Source organism: Callospermophilus lateralis, chromosome 4, assembly GCF_048772815.1.
Source record: "Callospermophilus lateralis isolate mCalLat2 chromosome 4, mCalLat2.hap1, whole genome shotgun sequence".
Lineage (NCBI taxonomy): Eukaryota > Metazoa > Chordata > Mammalia > Rodentia > Sciuridae > Callospermophilus > Callospermophilus lateralis.
In genome coordinates, this window is record NC_135308.1 from 47,825,986 (window position 1) to 47,851,374 (window position 25,389).

At 34.3% G+C, this 25,389-nt stretch overlaps 1 protein-coding gene and 1 pseudogene across 2 annotated transcripts in view; one reads left to right on the plus strand and one right to left on the minus strand.

Moving 5' to 3' along the window:
• The window catches only part of Hook3 (hook microtubule tethering protein 3), a 112,058-nt gene that overhangs the window by 62,288 nt on the left and 24,381 nt on the right, over nucleotides 1–25,389 (minus strand). The window contains exons 3-6 of one of the 2 annotated variants that reach the window (XM_076852460.1): nucleotides 19,992–20,064; nucleotides 13,759–13,809; nucleotides 7,833–7,965; nucleotides 1,529–1,596 (exon numbers count right to left, since the gene is read on the minus strand). In XM_076852460.1, coding sequence (XP_076708575.1) covers nucleotides 1,529–1,596; nucleotides 7,833–7,965; nucleotides 13,759–13,809; nucleotides 19,992–20,064 — 325 coding nt within the window. The remainder of the gene's footprint in view (nucleotides 1–1,528; nucleotides 1,597–7,832; nucleotides 7,966–13,758; nucleotides 13,810–19,991; nucleotides 20,065–25,389) is intronic. The other variant, XM_076852462.1, reaches the window with a different exon arrangement.
• Nucleotides 15,246–16,168, plus strand: LOC143397288 (chromobox protein homolog 1 pseudogene; annotated as a pseudogene).

Consider the following 25,389-nt stretch of genomic DNA (forward strand, 5'->3'; position numbering starts at 1 on the left):
CTAACTGCTGGGATTTCTTACTGAAAGGAGTCTTTATATTCATGTGATCTAAGAGGATGATTACAGATGGGGGCTGGACATCCAGCAAGATCCACCATGTGATTAGAAGATTGGGATTTTAAGCCACTTGATATCAGTTTAACATCTGTAGAGGTAGGGACCGAAAATGGATTTCAGACCTATGGTAAGTTATTCAATCAATAATATTATGTAATGAGATTCCAATGAAGACTGGACACAAAAGCTCAGATAAGCTTCCCTGGGTGACAATAATCTATGTATTGTCACACAGTGATGTGCCATAAGAGTGACATCCTGAATCTTTGGAGAAGGGACAATGGAAACTTTGCATTTTGGACGCTCCCAGACCTTATCCTATATACTTTTTGGCTTAACAGAAACTTAAAAATTCAGAAATTAATTTGGTTTTATTTGTATCCATTTGTCACATATTAACATTTCTGAGTTCTGAGTTATTCCAGTGAATTACAAAATTTAAGGATAGTGGTAACTCCTAAATTTGAACCCAGATGGTCAGATAGGAGAGTAGCCTGGGGATCCCTGAATGTGGGGCTGTTCTTTGAAGTTAGGGCAATCTTGTGGACAGCTATGTCCTTCCTCTTTGAAGTGGGGCCCAATTCTTAGTTGTTGGTATCAGAAGTCATTGCAAAAAAACACTATCTAAATTTGCATTCGGTATTTTTCATGTTTGCATTTTGCATTTTTTCTGTTACTTGCATATTCATGTCCTGTAGACAGTTTTCTATCTTCTTTCAGGGCTTATTCCATTGCTTCTATGGCTGAAAACATTCTCACATCCTGAGATTAACCAGGTGTTAGTCTGATCAATTTATTTGTACTTTTATGTCTTCCAGTTAAAATAAATATTCAAATAGTAATTGCTTTGAGTATAGCTTGAGTTGAGGACCCATTTTTTGCCAAACAGAAAAACCGATAGTTAAGTATGAGGTAGACTGCTGGTTTAACCATAGATATGATTTTTTATTACCTTGAGGAATTAGTCTACTATTCCTAGTTCATTAAGGACACTTTTAAAAATTAGGATTAGCTGCAACTATATTTACAAAATAAATGTTTAAAATCTAGATGTGAGTTTTAAATACATATGATTTTTAAAATAAAAAATGAAACAGGCTTGGCCAGGCATGGTGGTGCACACCTGTAATCCCAGCAGCACAGGAGGCTGAGGCAGGAGGATCACAAGTTCAAAGCAACTTAGGAAGACATTAACCAACTTAGCAAGAGCCTGTTTCTAAATAAAATATTTTTAAAAGGGTTGGGGAGGTAATTCAGTGGTTGTTCAATCCCTGGTACCCCCACCCCCCAAAAAGAAATGTAAAGAAGAAAGGTCTTGGCTGGGGGTAAAGCTCTGTGGCAGAATGATGCTCAAGATGTGTAAGATTCTTGAGTTCAATCCCCAGCACTGCCAAAAAAAGTGCTCTAAAAATGAGTAGGAGAAATTACTTTGTAAAATCTCTACTTCTTTAATCACAAAGCTCCAACATACCTCTTGAATGGCTGTCATGACAACATGTTGAACAGATTCCTCCATCATCATAATGGCTTGGATGTACTCTGCAAACAAGAACAATCTAGAATGTCACTGTTCAAGGTAAATACAGCCAAGGGGATGAAGGCTAACACTTCATAAATTCTTAGTTTCTTGTTTTGATTCTTCCTATGAATCCCTCATACATGCTTAATGTATTCACATATGTGCCATAGGTAAAGCAAAGGCTGAAATCGCAGTATTTATCTTTCCTGAAGACATTTTCTCCCCTTACATCATTTCTTATAAAACTGATGCTACAGCTATAGGTCAGGGGAATGCAGCATCAGCATTACATGCTGTCAATGTAAATAAATGAAATTATATAGTTTAAGGCATTTACTTATTTATTTACTTACTTTACTTACTTTTACTAAAATCTAAAAGTTATCTTTCACATTATTCTTTGCTAAATGGTTAAAAAAAACCTCTGAAATCTTTTATTCTCATGTAACATTAAAGCACTGAATTATTTTTAATTTTTACACTAGTATTTTCTACTACACAAAAGAAAATACTTAATAAACTCAAGACATGCTTAGCAAAGAATTAAGATGAATTTAAGACAGAATCTAATAGTATAGTTAAACAAATATTGTATATAGGGAAGATTAGTGAAGTAGAAGAAGAAGAGCAAAAGAAAGGGAAGAGAGACAGGAAAGGGGAGGAAATGCAGAATTAAATTAACAAAAGCATGTTATGTGCATATATAAATATACCACAGTAAATTCCATCATATATATATATATATATATATGTATTACATAAAACATCAATGAAAACAAAATAAATAAATGAGTGAAAGGGGAAAAAAAGAGAAACATATACTGTATAATCCCAGGCTTTAAAATAATGTCTAATATTTCTAATATGCTAAAACAGCAACCTCATCAATCTTATCCTCACCGCTGCAGAAAAAGAAAGGTCTCTTTAGCTCTTAGTACAACAATATTGAAACAATAATTTCTTTCCTTCTTAAAAGCCCTGGAAGTGAGCAGCTATGGCTCAGTGGTAGAGCACTTGCCTCATAGATATGTGAGGCACTGGGTTCAATCCTCAACACCACATAAAAATAAATAAATAAATATATTTAAAAATATATATATTATTTAAAAAGAAACAGTCCGGGAAGAGATTTTTCATTATTTCCAAATATAATAATGGATAAGTGGCATTAAGCATTAAAAAAATTAATAGGTAGATTCCAACAAACATGGTAAATATGTTTTCAAAAAAAATATTTTAAAAGGTAAACTAATAAGGAAATTTTAGCCTTCACTTGTCACTCTAATCCCATATATACAAAAAAAGCAAATATAAAAGAAATCTTCTCACCACTAGAAGTAGAATATGAAGGAATCTTGTCAAATTGTCAAGGTAATTTTTTGATGAGATTCATTAGTAAGGACTTATGTGTAGTTTATCTCTAATACTTCTCAACAACTCTGCAAAGTATGTTAATACTTTCTGTTGCAGATGAAAAACTGAAAACTAATAGAAGTTATTCAAGGATAAATAAACTTTACCCAAGGTTTAAAAAATGCAGAGGCAGGAAATTTATTTCAGTGGTAGAGTGAGTGCTTAGAATGCATGAGTTCTGGAGCACCCACCTTGAAAACTGTAGAACCAAGACTTAAATATGAACTTAACTCCGAACCCTGTGAACTTTGCACCACTGTGCTCTCTCAATACTATAAACATTAGGTAGCTATCAACTGGAAATTCGAAGACCCTAGGTTTCATAAATAAAATCCAAAAAACCATTTATAAAAACCCTCATATTTGGAATGCTAAACTGTAATCCTCTTCCTGACAGGCAACTTGTTTTTAAAAAAGTATTTTTAAAACACTATTAAACCATGACATTATGACATTCTGGTGTCAATGCCAAAGTTTTTAGTTTATCAAAAATGTGTTTTAGGGGCTGGGGTTGTGGCTCAGAGGTAGAGCGCTCACCTAGCATGCGTGAGGCACCTGGGTTCGATCCTCAGCAGCACATTAAAAAAAAAAAAAAAAGATATTGTGTCAACCTATAACTAAAAATTTTTTAAAAAATGTGTTTTAATGGAAGTATTCTCATAAGGATACTTGAACCCAATCAAATGTTTCATTATACAAACATACACAATCCAAGAGGAGGAATACATCATAATTACTATTTGGCCAGTAAGGAATTCCTTTAGTCTGAGATCAATGTTTTCTTCTGTTTTTCTCAATGACAATCATCCTATGAGTTTAGAGATATAGCAAGGGAGTGCTTTAGGTATTCTGTTTGAAGGCATCAAACTACAAAAACTAATGAAACTCAGATGACTGACCCAATCTCAAAATGAAGACTGTGAACATGAAAGAGAAGAAGCCATGGCACTGATAATGGCAAAGGGAAATTCAATGGCAGCCTACTAGAAGTAAAGAAAGTGAGATGGGGGTTAGGAAGTTAGTAGGTGTGAGAGGGGAAGCGTTAGTTAAGAAGCGGTGTTGCCACGTCAAGGCCCTTCCCCGCGAACACCGTAAAATGCTAAATGATAAAATGATGATGAAAACTACATTAATGTACAATTTTAACCATTTACAAATCTTTAAAGGTCAAAATACAATTACATACAGTTATTAAGTACATATCTATGAGGTAATGCTGGAGAATGAGGTGCAGTATGTAAGGGAATTTACACTAAAATCTAAACTGTCCAAAATTTACAGCATGATATAGTACAAAGAGTACTAAACTAAGTTTAAATGTGGAAGAAACATGAGTGTTTGTTCTTGACTAGCCCCTCACAAGTAAGAAATCTTGGACAAGTCACTTAATATTTAGGAATCCCAGTTTCCTAATCTATAAAAAGCATTTTTTGTTCTGTTAATGAATAGTAGAATACCAGAGAGAAAGGAGATACTAAGTAAATATTATCAATGTCCCTACTAATCTTTACTTTTACAAATTCAATTTTATTTGCCCTAATTAAAGAAGTTAGTCAAGACAGCACAAATATTCAAAGTTCTTAGCAGCTGCTTTTCACTTCTTAACTGCAAACTGTGTCTAAGCACAAAGCCCTTATATTTGTATGACTAGGAGATTTTGTATACTCATTTTGCAGACATGGAAGTAGGCTGAGATCTTGTCCAAAGTGAGTCAGATAGTAAATGATAGAGCCATTTCAATAAACCCTGTGTTGTATATCATACATACAGAGACAGCTAATGCTTAGTAATTCTGAAACTCATTTATTTGATTTCTAGTTTTCTACTATGTTCCTGAGAGCAAGGAATACCCTAAATCTGAATCAGTGAGATGTTAAAATCCTGCTCAAAAAAATTTTTTTTTATTTATACAATTTCAGAGGAAAAAATGATTGTAGATGACTCTACAGAATATTTCAGCTAAACTGAATAAGCAACTGAAATTTACTATGAGTATGTCATGATAAAATCTAAAAGGAATGAAGCTAGAGAGAAAGAAATTCATTGTTAAAAAAAAACAAAATTAAATCAGATCAGTAAAAGTAGTCACTGTTTTAAGAAAACAACGTTGACTATTATCAAACTTACTATTAGAACACCCTCCCCCGCAAAAAAAAACAAAGAACAAGTTAATAATGATCTCTTTGGCATTACCAAAGGTGAGGGAAGGGGCAAGAAAAATATTGTGATTGTCATTGTTTAGAATAACCCTCATCTACCTATTCCCCTGCTTTGTTTCTCTTTATCTGTTCCTCACTATACTTCATCGTAGTTTTGTGGAGCTTTTAAATCCTTCAAAGGTAACTTTCTTACATTCAGTTTCTACTACTTAGATTATACTTAACCCATTATCCTCCACAGCTTTACTTAAATAGCTTTCTCACCCCATATCCAGGTTGTTCTTAGTCTTCAGAGGAACTCACCAGCATTCTGATGTTATTATTTAATGCCTTTTCCGTCTACTCTCATTCCAATACGGCAGGTACTGTCTCTGTTTTATCTACCACTGTGTTCCTATTCCCTAATGTATCAATTCAATAAACATTTGTGACATAAAAATAAACATTTGTGACATAAATCAATTAGAAGACGGTATTATTTATTCACCTTATTTATGATAAATCTGACAGTATTTCTTAGAAAATAAGTGATCTCCATGCAGATAAGTAGCTCTCAATAGAGGGGACAGAAAAGCTATTTAAGATTAGAAAAGCTATTTAAAAGCTACTTGGAAAAATTTTTTAAAGATATTTATTACATTGTTATCTACATATCAAAGTTGGTCTTCAAGTATCTTCAGCAAAGAACAAATCTGTCATCTTAGATTTTCTATACATATAAAGTACTATATTTTCTAACAAAATTTGTGAACTAAATTTAACTAAAAGTAGTCTTTAAGTAAGTGGATTTACTAATTTATGTTCCACTATTCAGAAAATGAATATAAATCCCTAAACACCACCTTATGATAACTATCATTGAAAAAATTGTAGTAACCTAAAACTCCACAAAACACACAATGAAAACAGAACCAAAATTAATGTTTTAAAATACTTTATAAAATATTATGTTTCATTGGGCATAGTGGTGTATGCCTATAATCTCAGCTACTTGAAATACTAAGGCAGGAGAATACCAAGTTCAAGGACAGCCTGGGCAACTCAGTGATACATTGTCTCAAAAGATAAAATAAAAGAAACAAAAAAGGATGGGGATATAGCTCAACAGCACTTGCCTAGCAAGACAAGGTCCTGGCTTCACTCCCTAGTATTGCAAAAGAGAAAAAAGAGTTTCCACATAACAAAGATCATTTGAACCATTTACGTGAAAGAACCTATACTGTTTTACACACATATCTCACTGAGTCCTCAAAATAACCTTATGAGGTAGGTACTAAATTTTCATTTTATTAAGAAACTAAAATACAGAGATTAAGTGATTTGCTCAATATCCCTCCATAGTTTCTGAAAGTGGAATCAAATTTGAAAACAAGGCATTACAGCCCATTAGGCATTACAGTCCATTAGGCATTACAGCCCATGCTCTTAATCTCAAGTACAGAGATGTTTTCTAAACTGCCATTCTACAAACTGAATTAGCTAATAAATTGACCAATATTTTGATAAAAATGATAAAATTCAGCTCTGGGAACTTCAAATTCAATAGTTTAGATTGCAATACAAAGGAAACAAAGAAAATAAAAATTAATTCATATTTATATGGTTAGTGAGATGTTTCTAGCACTGATATACAAATCATTAATTTATTTTAAAGTGTTTGTTCATCTTTGTGAAAACAATCCCCAAAAGCCCTTGAATTTCAAGTTTTCTTGCTAGATAGGTTAATAAGAAATATCCCATAGTGTTTCTAAAAGTTTTATAATCACTTATAAGTAAGTAGGATGAAACAATCTGGATAATATGTAATATTCTTTCCTTTAAAAAACCGACTTAAGTGATTTCTTGGGGAAGAATATCTACCACATTTAGAGGGAACAGAATTTCAAACTATTTTTATCATTTAAAGACAACATATTATGATACTCTTCTCTCTTCTTTTCCCCACAGCAAAGACAAACTTGTAAATATTTCAAACTATAGTATGGGGAAAAGGGCGGGGTGTGGGACAATGTCGACTCTAAGGCATCTATTATAGATTATGTTGGGAAGGTAGACATAGATACCCACTGAACTGCTGCTGGGCATCTGTGTTCACTTTCCAAACTAATAGGTGAACCTTGTCCAATTAACAATAAATTTCATCATATCCAATGCAGTTAAAATACATTAAAAACATTCTACTCAGGATGGGTATGTAGCTCAGTGGTAGACACATACTTGGCATGCACAAGGTAGGGTTTCAGTCCCAGCACCACAAAAATAAAAAATAAACAACAAAACAATATACTCAGAAAGAATTATGTGGTCTCCCAGAAACAGAAAGAAGAGGACCATTACCAAATTTACTGTAACTTGCAAAACTTGCTTAAACTAAAAATCAAAACAAAACAAAAATACTAAAACTAGCAAAAAATTGGGGTGAGGTTGTGGCTCAATGGAAGAGAGATCACCTAGCACGTGTGAGGCACTAAGTTTGATCCTCAGCACCACATAAAAATCAATAAATAAAATAAAGATATCTACAACTAAAAAAAAAAATTGCAAAAAACTAGCAAAAATTTGTAGAAAACAGGTGACCTGTGAGAGATGTTATTGTTTGTGCTATACTTTATATATAAAATATACAGTATATATTACTTTGCTTCAATATTTTAAATACATACACTAACTAATATATAAATTACCTTGCTTCTGTTCACAGTTCACAGCACAGCCTAAAATGAGTTGGAGCATCCTTCCAAGCTCTGCTGCATCAGAATGCTCTCCAATAAGGTTCACATCAGGAAGGGTAAAGTCATTAATCTGTTGTCCTAAAATCTAAATGGAAACAAAAGATTACAATTACATTCACATTTATATTACCACATGAAATATTTGATAGATTACTTTTTAACCACTAGAAACTGACTACCAAGGACACAGCTGTTCAATCTCACTCCCAATTTGTTTTTACCTCACATACCTAAGTTATAACAATCCTGATAACTCAAGCAACTTAAGTCACTATTTGGCATGTGATATGCACACTGAGAAAAGAAGCTGTGTACTGATCCTTTTACTATTCCAAGAAGGATGAGATGTTTGCTTTTTGTGAACCTTAAACAAAAGGTTCTGAACTAGGGGACACCAAAAAAGCCGAGATTAAATAAAAACTCAGACCCTATAGTCACATTCACTCCATTTGACTCCTTAAATGCTGGTAGCAAGATTTGTTGACAAGTACCTAGGTTGTTTCCATAGCTTATCTATTATGAATTGTGCTGTGATAAAAGCTGATATGGCTGCATCTCTATAGTATGCAGATTTTAGATCTTTTGGATATATACCAAGGAGTAGGATACCTGGTTTATATGCTGGCTCCATCCCTAGTTTTTTGAGGAATCTCCATACTGCTTTCCAGAGTGACTATACTAATTTGTGGTCCCATGAACAATGTATGAGTGTACCTTTTCCCCCACATCCTTGCCAACATTTAGTATTATTTGTATTCTTGATAATTGCCAAAGAATGGATTTTTAAATTTTATTTTACATACTCTGGATCACTCTATGCTGCAGATAGGAAATGAAAAGAGGTTGTAAAAGGTGAACACAGGGGCTTTCTAAGGTGGTGACAATGTTCCACAGACCTATTATAAGACTGTTCACTTTATAATTAATTGTTAAATTACACATATGTATGTCACATACTTTTCTGAATATATGTTTATTTTACAATGAAAAACTGATGGGTGTTGTGCAGAAGGGGTGCTGCTATTTCAGATAAGCAGTCAATGAAAGCTTCTAACAAAATCTGCCTCAGACAAAATCTGAACAGAGTAGCTGGGGATACAGCTCAGTGGCAGAGTTGTGCTTAGCCTGTGTGGGACCCTGGATTCCATCCCCAGGCCCAAAACCAAGCAAACAAACAAAAACCAAAATACAAAATCAAAACACCCCCCCCCATAAAATAACAACTTTCCAAAACAACAACAACAACAAAATGAATAGAGATCTAGAATAAACCAGCAAATCATATAACAAAAAGTGGAGGAACAAGCCACACAAGATTTTAGCCTGGGGCAAAGTACTGAGATAGGAGTGTACTGGAATTCCAACAATATCAAGATCATTATGGCTGGGGAGAAGGAGTGATGGGAGTGGGAGGAAGATCATTTACTTCCTTGGCAGTTGCTAACTGTGATGCCTACTGGGAGGAACCTGGGCAGATGGATTAAGAAATAAATGAAGTAAAAAAAAATATGAAAGTAAAAATAATCTGTGATTAGTACTCACAGAAAGGTGAGAAAAAGTATTACATTGATAAAGAACAGGATATAAAAGTTTCACTTAGAAAAGAGCAAAGCTTATGGGAATTAAAAATATGATAGCATAAATGAAAGCTTTGATGCACAAACTGGAAGAAAGCTGTGTGATTATCTCAGAAAGCAGAACAAAACACAAGGGAAATGGTTAGCTAATTAATTAAAGGATTAATCCAGGAGGCTCAAAGGCTAGAAAGTGAATAGAGAAAATAAATTGGAAAAATATAAATTAAAAAAAAGTCAGAAAAATTTCTAAAACTAAAACTAATAGGTGGGTAGTTTGAATACTTGGAAAGTGCCAAAGCATAATAATAATTTTTTAAATAAAGCTTTTTCCCTGCAAAAAATACACCTCATACCAAAGTACACCATCCTGAAACTTGGGAGATTTAAAAAGATCCTAAAAATTTCCAGAAAATGAAAAAGGTACCAAAAAGGAATGAGAATCTACATGAAATTTCAACATTTCTGCAAGTTAGAAGACAATGCAGCAATGCCTTCAAAATACTTACATTATTTCCAACTAAAATCCCATAACCAACTCAACTCTCAAGAAAGAAGATTGTTTTCAAATGTGCATGACCTAAAAAAGTTATCTATCAAGTACTTTTCAGAAGATGTTAATGAAAAATGTGCTTTACAAAAAAAAAAAAAAAAAAAAAAAAACAGGAACAAGAAATACATATTATTCAGTCAATGGAATATAAGGTAGGATAGGACAAAGGAATTCTTCCCAGGATAAGGGTGAAAGGTAATAAATGAACAGTTTATTTATTATTCTTATTATTCCATTTAGAGTGAAAAATAGTTTCACTGCAGAAATATCAACATAATAGGATAAGGGAACCCGCCTGGGGGTATTCACACAATACATGGTTATACTATGTTACCTTTTTATTTGGGGGTGGGAAGGAGATATTGGGGATTGAACTCAAGGGTGCTTTCTCACTAAGCTAACTTCCCAGTGCTTTTCATTTTGAAACAGGATCTTGTAAATTGCTAAGGTGGCCTCAAACTTGTGATCCTCCTGCCTCAACCTCCCGAGTTGTACACCACTGCATCAGGCTCATATTACCTTTCTAAAGTCTAAAAAACTCTGGATTTCAAAATGGATCTGGTCTAAAGGATTAGAGACTATGGATCTGCATACATATTTTACAAGTACATTTATGTATATTTTCTATAAAATTGGTATCATATGCCACATACAATCTCATATTTCATATTATTAAATAGTTTTTATTAATATGAAGTTTTATGGTTGCAAGGTATTTACAAAACATTTTCTTATTGTTAGACATTTGGGTTATTTTCAATTTTTATCTACTATGAAATAATGATGAGGTAGACAGCCCTAAGTAGTTTTATTTTATTTTACTGTAATAGGGTCTCACCCACTCTGTTGTCCCAGATGGCCTCCAATTCCTGGGCTCAAGTGATCCTCCTGCCTCAGACTTCTGAGTGGCTGTTATGAAGTTTTAGTAGATAAATTTCTAAAACTAGAATTATTCTGTTAAGGCTTTTAAAAATAGAGAGGTATTCTGCCTTCAAGGAGTTTATGTAGGGTGTAGAAGGCATAAAATGAATAAGTAAATGCATAAAAAAATACACAATTACAAATTACAGTAGGTAGTCAGAAGAAAAAAAACACTGGGCTATGAGAATAAATGAGGACTGGTAATGAGTCACGTAGTATGCTTACTAAATAGTTGTGCAGGCACAAACTAAACAAATACCAACTGTATATACTGATTTTAGTTTTACTTATTCTCCCATTCTTTGTCATAATCATTTAGTACTGAATAGAATTGGGCTCTTAAAAGGGCATTAGAAAAGTTCCAAAGACATAAAGCCATCTTCAGAGATTGGATTTTTCTACTCTCTGAATACAAGGAGCATGACTGGATGATGCTGACTGAAGCCACAGAGTGACAGTGATAGACTCAAGGACCAAAACATTGCCAAGGAAAATTTTGTGGAGTAGAGGTAGAATAGTTGGAGGAATTAAAAAAAAAAAAAAAGATTAACAGAAAGAGGTATATATGGTTAGATTACCTAAGTTTCTCACATGTAAGATGGGGATAACAGGACTTCTAACATCTAGTAAGAGTACAGCATTACAAATAATACCTTCCTCACAATAACACTCAATAAAATATTCCTGAAACATCATCATGATCTTTGATATAAGTTTTCGTTCTTTTTTACTGTAAAACTTTAGTGAAAATTACCATTTATACTTCACAAAATAGGCACAATGCTCAGAACAAAACAATTACTTCTTCTAAGCCAAAAGATCTAATAAATATTCCTTCTTATTACACTTAAGAAGTAACAGTAACAAAATACTCCTTTACACATTTGTCAAGATGTCTAACACAAACCCTACATATACTGTTATACGTCTTAAGTGGCGTATTTTTCTTGGAAATTAGTATTTACTTTATGTAAATAAATACTATTAATTTTAGAGTAGTCATCTATTTACATATTTTCAAATATATAAACATTTATAGTATCTATTTACTAATATTTATAAATATTTACTTATTTATGGTACTGGGGATTGAACTCAGCAATTCAATCCACTGAGCCACAAGCCCAGACCTTTTTATTTTTTATTTTGAGACAGGATCTAAGTTGCTGAAGTGGGCCTCAAATTTATGATCCTCCCACCTCAGCCTTCCCAGTAGCTGAAATTACAGGAGGGCTTCACCACATACTTGAGATAATTAGAAAATCTAGAGTGCCAAATATGTGGTAATACTATGCAATGGGGCAGGGATGTAACAATGACTACATCAGGTCTGGTCCCAACCTCATTTCATGACTAATATGAGGGTGAGACAACCAAGTAAACAAAACAAAACAAAACAAAAAGAGCCCAGATATGGCAAGGATCAAAGGGAATAAACACAGTGCTTTGAATAAATGGGGCTGAAGTAACTGCTGTCCCAGCTGAGATAGCGCATACTTGGGGAATGCATCTCTGGGAAATAAGAATAGGTTCAAATAAGTATGTGCTAGCAATGACAAGAGCTGAGGGAAGAACATGACATATATCAAGTAAACCACGAGTGTAGGCTCTGAGGCACACAGGAGTTTGGCATATCTGAGGAACAGGAGGAGGATGAAGGGGCTATAGTGTTGTTGGTGAGGAGAAAGTAGTGTAAGAAGTGGTTAGAGGATCATGTAGCACCTGGTGGTACATTGTAAGAAATGTAGATTTGATCTTCAAGGCAATACAAAATCACTTAAGACTTAAAGAAGGAAACTGACATATTCCAGTTTATATTTTTAAAAACTATCCTAGCTTGAAAGTGGAGACCCAACTACCAAAGGATAATGGTAAAATCTGTTAGGTTTTTTAGTAATCTAAACACAAGCTAATGATGGTTTGGTGTAGGGTCGTGGTGGGAGAGCTGGAGAAAACTCTATTTTGAAGGTTTAATAGATCTTGCAGATGGTATTAAAAGAAGGAAGGGCTGGGCATAGTGGCATACACCTGCAATCAGGAGGCTGAGGCAGAAGGACTGCTAAGTTTAAGGCCAACCTCAGCAACTTAGCAAGACCCTGTCTCAAAATAAAAAATAAAAAGAGCTGGGGATATAGCTCAGTGGTAAAGAACTCTTTGTTCATCCTCAGTACCTGGTAGAGATGGAGTGTGAACTGTTAAGATTATACGGTGTACTAGGGTGGATGGAAGTGTCACACTTACTGAAATGGGAAGACTGGTATTATGGTTATAAATGTAATCATTAACACACGTAAGCTTACAGGGGGAAGAAAACAATAGGAAAATAATGCAGATTTCCACATAGTATTGTGTCCATTTGGAATCTATGATCATGAAATTTAAAGTGCAATGATTTAGTCCCACTCTCTGAAAATTTCCCCAGCAATGTGTGATGCAGATTCAGAGGGTAAAGTAAGTTCACCTAGGGCCAGGGTCTAGCCAAATAATAAGACACAAGTAGGCAGTGAAGTTAACCATGATAGTGCACAGGCTCTAAACCATTTTCACAAGTTAGGGAAGAAGGGAAAACTAATAGTAGAAAGCAAAATCTAACATAAATTAGTAATCATCCACAAACTACCCATAATGCAATAAAGCTTATTCATCTGTTTGGCATGTAACAGATGGTTATTGGAACCAATATCCTAGAAACTAAATAAGAGAAAATAAGTGCATTATTAATGCACTTAAATTATTAAATTTGAAAATGAATTTTCCTTATTTAAAACTATTATAAAATTAAACTATCCTATGGTAATACTTCCAAGTAGAATCAGAAGAAAGTCCTTACCTCATGATTGTAATCCAGGATTCCTTTTAATATTTTCTTTAAATTGCTAATCTGTATAAAGAGAGAAAATAACTGGGTCAAAGACAAGCAAAAATCAAAATATAGTTTAACATAAAAATTTTCTAAGCCAAACATCATTCTAGTTAATCATAAAGCATATACAAGTTAAGCATTCCTAATCCAAAAATCTGAAATTTTAAATTCTCCCAAATCTGAAACTTTTGGAAAGTCACATTAGTACTCAAAAGTTTGGATTTGGAACATTCTGATTTCAGATTAGAGATATTCAACCCACAAAATCTAATGCAAATATTACAAAATCTAAAACACTCTGAAATCTGATGCACTTCTGGTCCTCAAACATTTCAGATAAGGGACACCCAACATGTATAAAAAACATAAAATTTAAGAGCATACTTGAATTTACCATCATCAAAACAGGTCTAAGAAATTTATAAAAAAAAAAAATTAAGACTGAGCACTGTGGCTCACACCTGTAATCCCAGATAATCAGACAGCTGAGGCAGGAGGATTCCAAGTTCAAGTTCAGCCTGGGCAATTTAGAGAAACCCTGTCTCAAATTAAAAAATGGGCTGGGGATATAGCTCAGTTGTAGAGTGCTTATGGCTAGCATGTGCAAAGCCCTGAGTTCCATCCCTAGTACAACAAAAAAGCAAAAAATTAAATTTCCAACTAAGTTTAAGTTTCAATGTAATGACCACATTGACAGAAAATGCTGGGTAAGTGAATGAGACTTAACAGTTCCACTGAATTATTCAGATTTTCTACAGACAAAGAAAAAATTGCTGTCATTAATGAAGATTCAAGTTTAGTGCTATTTTCCTCAGCAAAGTGGAGCTATCACTTACACACAGATTTAAATTCTAAATTTAGAGCACTAAGCTAAAAACTATAGTAAAAATTACCCTTACAGATCTCTTAACCTACCAAATATAATGTCTCCAAATTCCCTCACTGTTTCTTTAGCTTTTCAAAGTAAATACTTTTAGGACAGGTTGTAAAATTTACTGTCATATCGTGAAACATTAGAATAAATAACACTGAGTACTACAAGACCTTATACTCTACGAAGAACACTAAAAATGAAATAAAAGGAAACACCACAGATATCGCCCAGTGTTTACTCATCCCAGAGCTTATTAAGTTCTCTGGCCAATAGGTTATTTGGGAGAAATAATAGAGTATCACTGCCATGTTTACTGCAAATTGTAATTTTCCCCCCAACTCATACAGTTAAATCTATGTTAAATTAAATGTGTATATGATATGATTCTGTTGATCATCCCATTGATCTAGCTGACCTTGGCCTATATTAGTACAGGTTGAGCATCCATTGTCTGAATGTTTTAGGACCAGAGAGAGTTTCAAATTTTGGATTAAGGACCTGTAATTGAAGATGTTTTAGAACAGGAAATGATAGAACTTGTGGCTATTGAATCAAATAGGCTGACTTAGTCCACATCTACATGGAACAGGTGGTAGGGCAGCACAGAATTCAAGGCTCTTTCATTTGGCTGAGCTGAGGGCTATTGGCAAGGCCTGCAGTATGCTGCAGCTTTCAGGAAGGGCCTTGACTGCAGCCACCCAACTTGTTCCATTCCTGGGCAGCACTCCCCCAACTGGCACAACAAGATATACCAGTAGCTTAGCACTGATTCCTTTCAGACTTTTTTTTTTTTTTTTTAAATACTTTTTTAGTTGGACAGTAGTTGGACACAATGCCTTTATTTTATTTATTTTTATGTGGTGCTGAGGATCAAACCCAGTGCTTCGCACATGCTCTACCGCTGAGCCACAACCCCAGCCCCTCCTTTCAGATTCTTAAGCACCGCTCTGGGCAGCATCCCCCTTCATATTAGAAAGCCAGCAGGCACTTTGGAGAAAAAACAAAACAAGAAAGTGGAGTGGAGGAGGTGCTAAAAGAGGAAGAGTAATATGTGGGGGGGAAAAGGTTACCTATGGTCAAGTTGTAAAGGGCAAAGTGAAGTACCTTCTAAAACAAAGTTTTCTCAGATGAGGACAACATACAGAGCCAGAAGAGAACCTGGATTCCCTAGAGCTCATTGCTGAGTTTCTAAGGTCACAGAAAACAGCCCAGGACAAATAGATAAATCAGAGGGAAGAAAGTGCAAAGCTGATTCTGACTCTCAAGATAATGAAGAAGAGAGCAAACCAAAGAAGGAAAAAAAAAAAAAAGGCATTGCCCAGGTTTTAAAGCTGGAGCTGAATAATGGAGCTACAGACTTTAGCTGAAAACTCTGACAAGGCTGACTTCACCCCTTCCAAAGAAGCCAATGTCAAGTGCTCACAGGCTGTCATAGCACTCTATGGGTAAAGGCTGACTCAATGGCATTCCCACACCCTGGAGGATGACAACAAAAAAAGATAATAAGAATTAACTCTCTTGAGTCTCAACCCCTGTTTCTCAGACTGGGTTTCAAGTGGGAAGAGAAGGAGTTCTACTTGTCTTGACACTATTAGGTAGCTTGAGAAGATGTCCTTTGAAGAACCAGTCTTAAATCTGTGCCCTCTAGCAGTCCAAGCACTTAAAAGCTGTTCCAAGCTGGACAGTTTGCACACCCATTCCAGGGGAGGAGAGGAGATAAGTATTTCAAGGCAACCCATTCTACACTTTACTGAGAAAAGCAAAGAGCCTTCGATGAAGGTCAAACTCTGGAGAATTGGGTGTGTGGGAAAGCAAAAAGGTACTGTCAATCTTCCAAGAACATCTCCACAACCCATAGCCCTCTTCCCAATAATGCTTTCTTTTTTTTTTCTTTTTTCTTCCGGTACTGGAGATTGAACTCAGGGGTGCTTTACCACTGAGCTACATCCCCAGCCTTTTTAGTTTTCAGATAGGTCTCACTAAATTGCTTAGAGCTGGCCTCAAACTTGCAATCTTCCTGCCTCCACCACCCAAGTTGTTAGGAATACAAGTGTGCACCATCATGCCCTGCTTAACTTTGCATTTTTTATAGTGCAGCATGTGTATAGTTTTTGGCTATTAACGGTGTAGTATTTGGAGGTGGGAAGGATAGGGTGGGGAAGAAGAGAAATGAATTGGATCACTGTAGTTAAAATTTGGGGCCCGAGGGGCTGGGGCTGTGACTCAGTGGTAGAGCACTTGCGTAGCACTTGTGAGGCACTGGGTTCGATCCTCAGCACCTCATTAAAATAAATAAAATAAACTATTTTTTAAAAATGGGGGCCTGACTGGGAATATGGTAAAACAATGGAAAGAACAAGTAACTAATGATTGGAAGAGGTAAGTATTTTACCATTTCAAAAAATGTCACTGGCACCATAAATGAAGACTTGTGAGAGACTATTTAAAGGCTGTGAATGCCTGAAACTTATGAGCCAAAGTGAGCTTAATGTTGTTCCCCACAAAATTATCACAGCTGCCACTTTGGAGATGGAAACTGAGTTGAGATGGGAAAGTGTTTTATTGGGAGAGTATATTTAGGAAGATCATTCTGTCTTAGAGGTGCTAATTCCTGAAGTTAAACAAAAAGACCTCCTTTTTTTTCCCAATTATGAAGTTATAAATATCAGCCTGTCCATCCAAATCAATGGCTGATATACTGGGGGGCGGGGCATGGGGGGGCGCAGGTGGGAGGAATGTGGGGGGGGGCACCAAGGGAGGTAAAGAGGAGACTAGAGAAAGAGGACAGCCCATGCTCTTAGGATGGAAACTACTGGAGAAACTACTGGAAACTCATTTTTTAATTCTAAACTCTGAAACCATTAGTGCAAGTTTCATTCACTGACAGCACAAGTTTCACTGAGTCAATTTAAGGGTCAAATGATTTCAAAAGACCTGGTCTTAGAAGATTAACATGTATTAGAGCTACATTATAAAATCTTTTTTAGGCCTGTGTTAGATTTCTATGAAAACTTTGTTTAAATGTAAACTTCCTATACATGGTCAGTTTTTGTCTTAATAAAACTATAGATTTATATTTTTTTAAAAAGAGGCTGAATTAATTAAGGGCAACCCAAGGGTTGAAGACATTTATTTTTAAGAAAAAATAAACTAAAAACTTGCTCATTTATTAAAAACAATAATAAACTTCAAAAATAACATATTTGTTCTTCTGGAAGAATTTAGAGATATGAAAATTCTTTATTTTCTTTAGTCCTATTCTAAGATGATCCTTTTTCTCATATATTTGAAATTAGAATATCTTAAAAACAAATATGTTCATTTAAAAGAGTAGCTTTTCCTCAATCACAAAGATATATATCATATTTTTTACTCAATGGCATCATAAAATTGAGGAAGTATAACTTAAGGTAAAATATGGAAAACAAATTTCAGTTCTAAACATTAAGAATATAATAAACATTTTTACTGTATAACTATTTTTATCTGTCTAAATACCATTGTCACATACTCATGACAACGAATATAGTGCATCTGGGCATGTGTGTGTTTCTGTGCACATGGGGAAGAGAATATGCAACTCTCCTTTTGATCAAGCCAGCAAGCAAACACAAAAGGATTAGTAGCATTATCTTAAACATGCCTAAATTGTTTTGAACACACTATAACATTATATAATGATTACTTTAATTGTCTAATCTTGAAAGGTTGTTCAGAAATTAAAACAGAGCCATTAAATAGTTTTCATTCCCTTGCTTAGAAAAAAGAAGGAATTAGATTTTGTCAGTCCCAATACTTAAGCAACCAACACTTGTTAATCAAGCAAGTGCTTTCTGGGGGAAATATAAAGACAAACCAGGGCTGGACTTGGTGGGTATGCTTCTGTAGTCTCAGGTAATCAGGAAGCTGAGGTGGGAGGACCACGTGAGTCCAAAAGTTCAAGACCAGCCTGAGCAACAGAGCGAGACCTCATCATTTACTCATTCCTTTGTTCATAAACAAATTTGTGAATGAATATATGAATGAAAAAAGGAAAAAAAAAATCCAGACAGATCAGGGGCTTTACATGCTTAATCATTTGCATTTCTGAGTTTCCACTAGTATATACCGGTATATATTAAAAAGAAAAAAAATCTATCAATCTAGTGTACCAAAATTACAGAAAAGTAGAAGAAATTGGTGGTTGCAAGGACACAAGTGTGTTGGTATTATGAATGTGGCTTTAAAGGCAGCACCAGGAAGCCTCTGTTGATAGCATAGTTCTGTACCCTGTGATTAGTAATGAAATATGCTATGCCATGAGACGGTGACAAAGAACTGAACATACAAACAGAAGTACATGCAACACTGGTAAAATCTAAATGATCTGTACATCATATAAAGTTTAATTCCCTATTTTGATAATGCATTATAGTTATAGATGATACTACCAATAGAGAAACTGGATGAAAAGTTACATAGGACCAACTTCCTGTGAGCATATAATTATTTAAAAATATAAAGAAAAAAATTTAGTGGATTGCAACCAACATTTGAAAAAATAAAATAAAAACATCAGTATATAAAGTATGAATAATAAGCTGCTTGCCTATATATGCACACACATTCAGGTGGGCAGCAGGTTACAAAAGTAAACTATATTTCTTATTGTGGGTTTGGTTTAAGACTGAGAAATACTGGAATTTAAGGTTACTAGGAAAGAAATAAAAATGTTTCATTCTTTGAGTGTTTGGACACAGTAAATAATGATCAACATTTTCTCAATACTAACACAACCATCACCATTGGCAACTAACACACATACTATGTGCTATTTTGTTGTTGTTGTTGTTGTTATAGGTGGACATAATACCTTTATTTTATTTATTTATTTTTATGTGGTTCCGAGGATCAAACCCAGTGCCTCACGTGTGCCAGGCAAGTGCTCTACCACTGAGCTACAACCCCAGCCTCTGTGCGCTATTCTAAGAACATAATAACTCACTTATTTCTGTGAAGTAGATCCCATTACAATCTGTATTTTACAGTGGGGAAATTGAAACACAGAAAGATGTCAACACTTCCCCACAGAAAGTACTGGTAGACCTGTGTGAGAACACAGGCACTCTGGCTCCAAAGCCCATGTCCTCACTAACTATACCGTACTGACTTCAGGATACCTCCAATCTTTAATTCTAGATTATTTCACTACGAATTACCTAGGTTTCTAAAACTTACTAAATGTATTAGACTAAACAAACAAACAAACAAAAACCACCACCATAACAAATATCAAACACACACAAACATTTAAAGATTCAATAGATGGTACAACAAAAAGAAATACCTTTAGCCTCCAATTATCTCCCACTTCAGTTTTGATTCTGTTTAGCCAATTTTCATCAAAATATGCAGGATCTCTGCAAATAAAGAAATGCTAGTATATTAAAATCATGTAGCTAATCATGCTAAAAACAGACAATTGAATCCCACCCCATACCATTATTTAAGTGAAGCATAAAAATGTATTTGCCACACATCAGCCACTAATTAACTCAGTATAAAAGGCCATGTGTAATTATAGCAGATTTCTCTAAATTCAACCTGTTTTTAGCTGTCATAAAAATATGTATTTTATTATTAAAAACCCCTAACAGGAAAAAAACGGTGACATAAGTTAGTATATTCTAAAAATTAATTGAAAGCGCTAGAATTAATTGTAGATGCTATGCAAATATCTAAAAAAACAGTCAAAATCAATGACAATTTTTAAAAGACTAAAAAATTAAAATAAAATTTTTAGTTAATATTTTTAATGATCTCTATCACCTAATACTTCAAAGACCACCCACAATGTAGTTAAATTTTGGTTTCTTTAAATAACTTGAGAACCTATTTTAGGTTTAGACATAAGAGTCTAAACATTTGTTTATAAAATGCTTAAAATCTAACATTAATATGAACAAATACATTAAAACATGGATAGAACCTAATTATACTTGTATTTATTTATTTTAATTTTATTTTTCCTAGGAAAATCTCCAATACTTCTAACAAACAACTAGGAAGAAAAAGAAACTTCAAAATTCTCACACCCAGCAACTCACTTATTTTAAAGTTTTCAAATGGATAGTCTAAGAAATTATATCATTTGTCCAAAACCTGGATGGGCACCTGTATTTGTCCTGGCCTAACAAATGCTAAGTCCATGATCTTTCCATGACACACCTGTCTCTATTCAAACTCCCCTACCCCTGAAAAAAAAAAAAAAGAAAAAGAAAGAAAAAAAAGGCAATGAGACAGATACATTAGAATAAATCTATTTAAACTTCTGGTGTAATTCAAGCCAATAAATACAATAAATACACAATCAGTACAAAATTTTATTCCAATTAGCTTCAAATGAAGCAACAGCTACTTAGCATTTTTAACTTTCCTTATGAAAAAAAATATTTAGGTAATAAATACATAACCCCAAACTGTTATTTTTATAGAGATCAGTTCATTATTTTTGAAGCCTTTTTCTTTTCTTTCTTTCTTTTTTTTTTTTCCCCCTATACCAGGGATTCAACCCAGGGGTGCTAAACCACATCCCCAGCCCTTTTCATATTTTACTTTTGAGACACTAAAGTTGCTTAGGGCCTCTCTAAGTTGATGAGGCTGGCTTTGAACTTATGATTCTTCTGTCTCAGCCTGTGAGTCACTGGGATTATAGGCTTGCACCTCTCGCCCAGCTGAAGCCTGTTTCTTTTTGGGGGGTGGAGGTGGGGTGGAGAAGGTGTACCAGGGATTGAACTCAGGGGCGCTCGACCACTGAGACACATCCACAGCTCTTTTTTGTATTTTATTTTGAGACAAGTTCTCACTGAGTTGCTTAGTGCCTTGCTAAATTGCTGAGGCTGGCTTTGAACTCATGATCCTCTTGCTTCAACCTCCCCAGATGCTGGGGTTACAGGCATCCACCACTCAGAGCTTGTTTCTCTATCACTAGATAACATACTATATTTTCTATCTACTTAAAAAAAAAAACAGTTTTATTGAGATATAAATCAGGTGTCATACAATTTACCCATTTAAAGAATACAAACTAGGTTAGTATACAATGTTCAAAGTTGTACAACCATCACCACAATCTAATCTTAGGGCATTTGTATCCTTTTCCACAAAACCCTGTATCTGTTAGTCGTCACTCTCCATTTCACCATCTTCCCAGTTCCTGGACATCATTAATCTACTTTATATCTCCATGAATTTGTCTATTCTGAACATTCCATACAAATAAAATCACACATTATGTGTTCTTTTGTCTTCTCTTCACCTTTTCCTGCTTCTTTTACTTAGTGTTTGAAAATGTTTATCAATATTGCAGCATGTATCATTACTTCACTTCTTTTTATGGCTGAATAATTTTCCATTTATGTGTATATAGTCCTGCACCACAAATTTTGGTCAATGATGGATGGACTGCATGTATGAGGTGGTTCCATAAGATATATTGCCTAGTAATGCTGTAGCTGTCTTTGTGTTATAAGTACTATGTCGTCTGCACAATGACAAAAATTGTCTAATGATGCTTTCTCAGCCAGTATCCCTACTGTTAAGTGACCTATGATTGTAACCACATTTTGTTTATCCATTCATTAGCTTTTTTTTTTGGAGTTGCTCACATCTGCTTGATTTCTTCTTTCCAGATATATATATGAGTAGAGTGTATTTTGACATATTATACATATGTAGAATAAGTATAACTTGTTCCAATTAGGATCCCATTATTGTGGTTGTATATGATGTGGAGATACACTGGTTATACATAAGATTAGGAAAGCTATATCTGGTTCATTCTACTGTCTTTTCTATTTCCATCCCCTCTCCCTTCCCTTTTTTCCCCTTTGTCTAGTCCACCTTCTAAACTTGCCCTCTCATGTTGTGGGTTATCATCCATATTATTAGAGAGAATGTTCTGCCTTTGGTATTCATCAGCTAATTATATTTGGGTTGTTTCACTTTTGGGCTGTTATGAATAATGATGCTTTGACACTCAAATACCCATTCTTGTATGGCATATGTTTTGCCTGGTATATGGCTAAGGGTAGAATTGCTGAGTCCCCTGACAATTTTGTTTAACATCTGAACCACAACTGGTTTTCCAAAACAGCTACACTGTTTTGCAAGCCTACCAGCAATGTATGAGGGTTCCAATTTCTGAACAGCCCTGTCAACACTTATTATTTGTCTACTTAGTTATAGTGATACTATAGTGATACTAGTGGTGAAGTGGTATCTCCTTGTGCTTTTGATTTGTGTTTCTCTGATGAATAATGATGGTAAGCATCTATTCATGGGTTTATTGGCCATTTATACTGTCCTCTTTGAATAAATGTCTAACCACATAATTTGTCCATTGAAAAACTGTATGTCTTTTATTACAAAATAATAAGTTTCTGTTCTTTTTGTTTTAATATTCAGGATACAAGGACACATGTAAATATTTTTCCCCTTCTGTGAGCTGTCTTTTCACTTTCTTAATGGCATATTGATGAAATTTAATTTCTCTCTCTAGTAGTTTTGATGTTTTATCTAGGGAGTCTGCCCAGCTCAAGGTCATAAAGATTTATTGCTGTTTTTGTGAAAGAAATTTACACAGGCTTATATTTAGGTTTACAATCCATTTATATATAGAAGGAAGGTGGCTTCATTGTTAGGCATATGGATATTCATATCATCTATTTTTGTTTTAAGTTTACTTTAGTGTTTTTATGTGAGGTTTTGCTATTCAGAGAAAGCAATCTGAGCAAATTTACCCAAAGAAAGGCAACTTGGGGGAAGATCACTAGAGTATATGTTACTCAAAGATAGCCGGGCTTTACAAAGTGCTAGAATAAGAATCTACCCAGTGCTTTCTGACCTTCATCTTTGTTCTTTCTTTCCATCTATACCATTTTCTCTCTGTAGATGAACTTTTTTTCCTGTTTCTCCACATACAAGGACACTTGTAAAGGACTACTGTAAACTGTGTGAATAATCCCTAAAAACATTCTTTTTGCTTAAAACCTCTTAGAAAAATAGATAATAAAAGAAAAACAACCAACGTGGATTTTCCTAAAATATTAAAGAATTATTATAAAAGTTAGAAAATAGTCAATGTTATTTTTGATACTAAATCTAAAAAGCACAATTACTGGCAATCAAGTATTAATCTTTCCAATTAAAAAATACTCATAAGAGGACAATGTGTGAGTCTGGTACTATGCAGCTGATAATTATCCAAAGCCAAGGACTCTGAACTTACTGGCTAGGTATCGAGTCAGATTCATAGTTAAAAGATAGTTATGCTTTACCCAGGAATTCCTTGTTTTAAAAATGCTTTTAAATGTCTATGAAATTATATATTTTGAACTCCAAGGTTATAGAATACTTCATATTCCAATTTAGAGTAATAATCCTTATGAAAAAATACTCAGAAAAGCCTAAAATGTTTCAAATCCAGCATGATATAGTTTGCTTAATCCTTGAAAGATTACCAATTAAAAATCTCAGAATCAGGGCTGGGGATGTGGCTCAAGCAGTGGCGCGCTCGCCTGGCATGCGTGCGGCCCGGATTCGATCCTCAGCACCACATACAAGCAAGGATGTTGTGTCCGCTGATAACTAAAAAAAAAAAAAAATTAAAAAAATTCTCTCTCTCTCTCTTTAAAAAAAAAAAAAATCTCAGAATCACGTTTGCAATAAAAAAGGAAGACAACAAAAACAAAAACAGCAGCTAGTATCAAATACATCACATATTACACCAGGAATGCATGTATTACAATATGTGATACAGATCATGCACTAAAACAGGCACTTCACATTCACAAAGGCATTGTAAGGAAGGTACTATTATTTTGTTAAAGTTAAGGACTATTAGACTCAGATTAATTTTCCCAGGTTCAAAAATGGTTAAATGGCAGAGTTGAGAGTACAATCATTTTGTTAAAACAGATCAGTAGAATTCAACAAACATAACTGGTTCTAGCAAAAAACACTAAGGTCTCATGATCAATTATCTCCTTAAGGCTCAGTAAACTAGGTCATAAGTAGAAAAAGACCAATGTTACTCATGACATTCTACATCAATTATGGGCTGGCACTTGTAGTTACTGCTCTCTTATCTGGTCTCACGTCTGGTACATAGCTAGCTGCTTCTCAATAAATTTCTGGAAAGTGGTAACACTTATTTAATAAGCTTCCAACCTTTAATTAGGCAGAACATACCAAGAATAGTATGTCTAAAATGTTCTTAAGTTCAATGTAACTTTTCCTAATAATAAGCTTTGACTCCAATGAAGGCCTCTTGCTACAACTTCTCTTTCTTTCAGTAGTTTACAATTTCAGCAATGTTTTCTAAGTACTCCTTACTTAATGGTCTCAGGCTCGGATCACATAAAAAAGGTAATTTTCTCAAAACTCTATAAGCAGATTATAGTTCTGCAAATATATAAATAACAACAACAATGTATCTTTAGCTTCTTCCTATGATCTGACTCCTGCCAACAAAAAACAAAATCATTTCCTTAAATTTTACCAGTAACATATTTACATATCTGTACTTATAATACATTAATCATAACTTAGGATAAGGGAAAAGTCTATTGATTTTAATCCTTAAAAATAACTCCAGGAATATATTATCTTTTTGTAGTCAAATAACTTCACAGAAACCAAAAAAATAAAATTTTACTTTTACTGCTAAAATTATTTAAGTAATA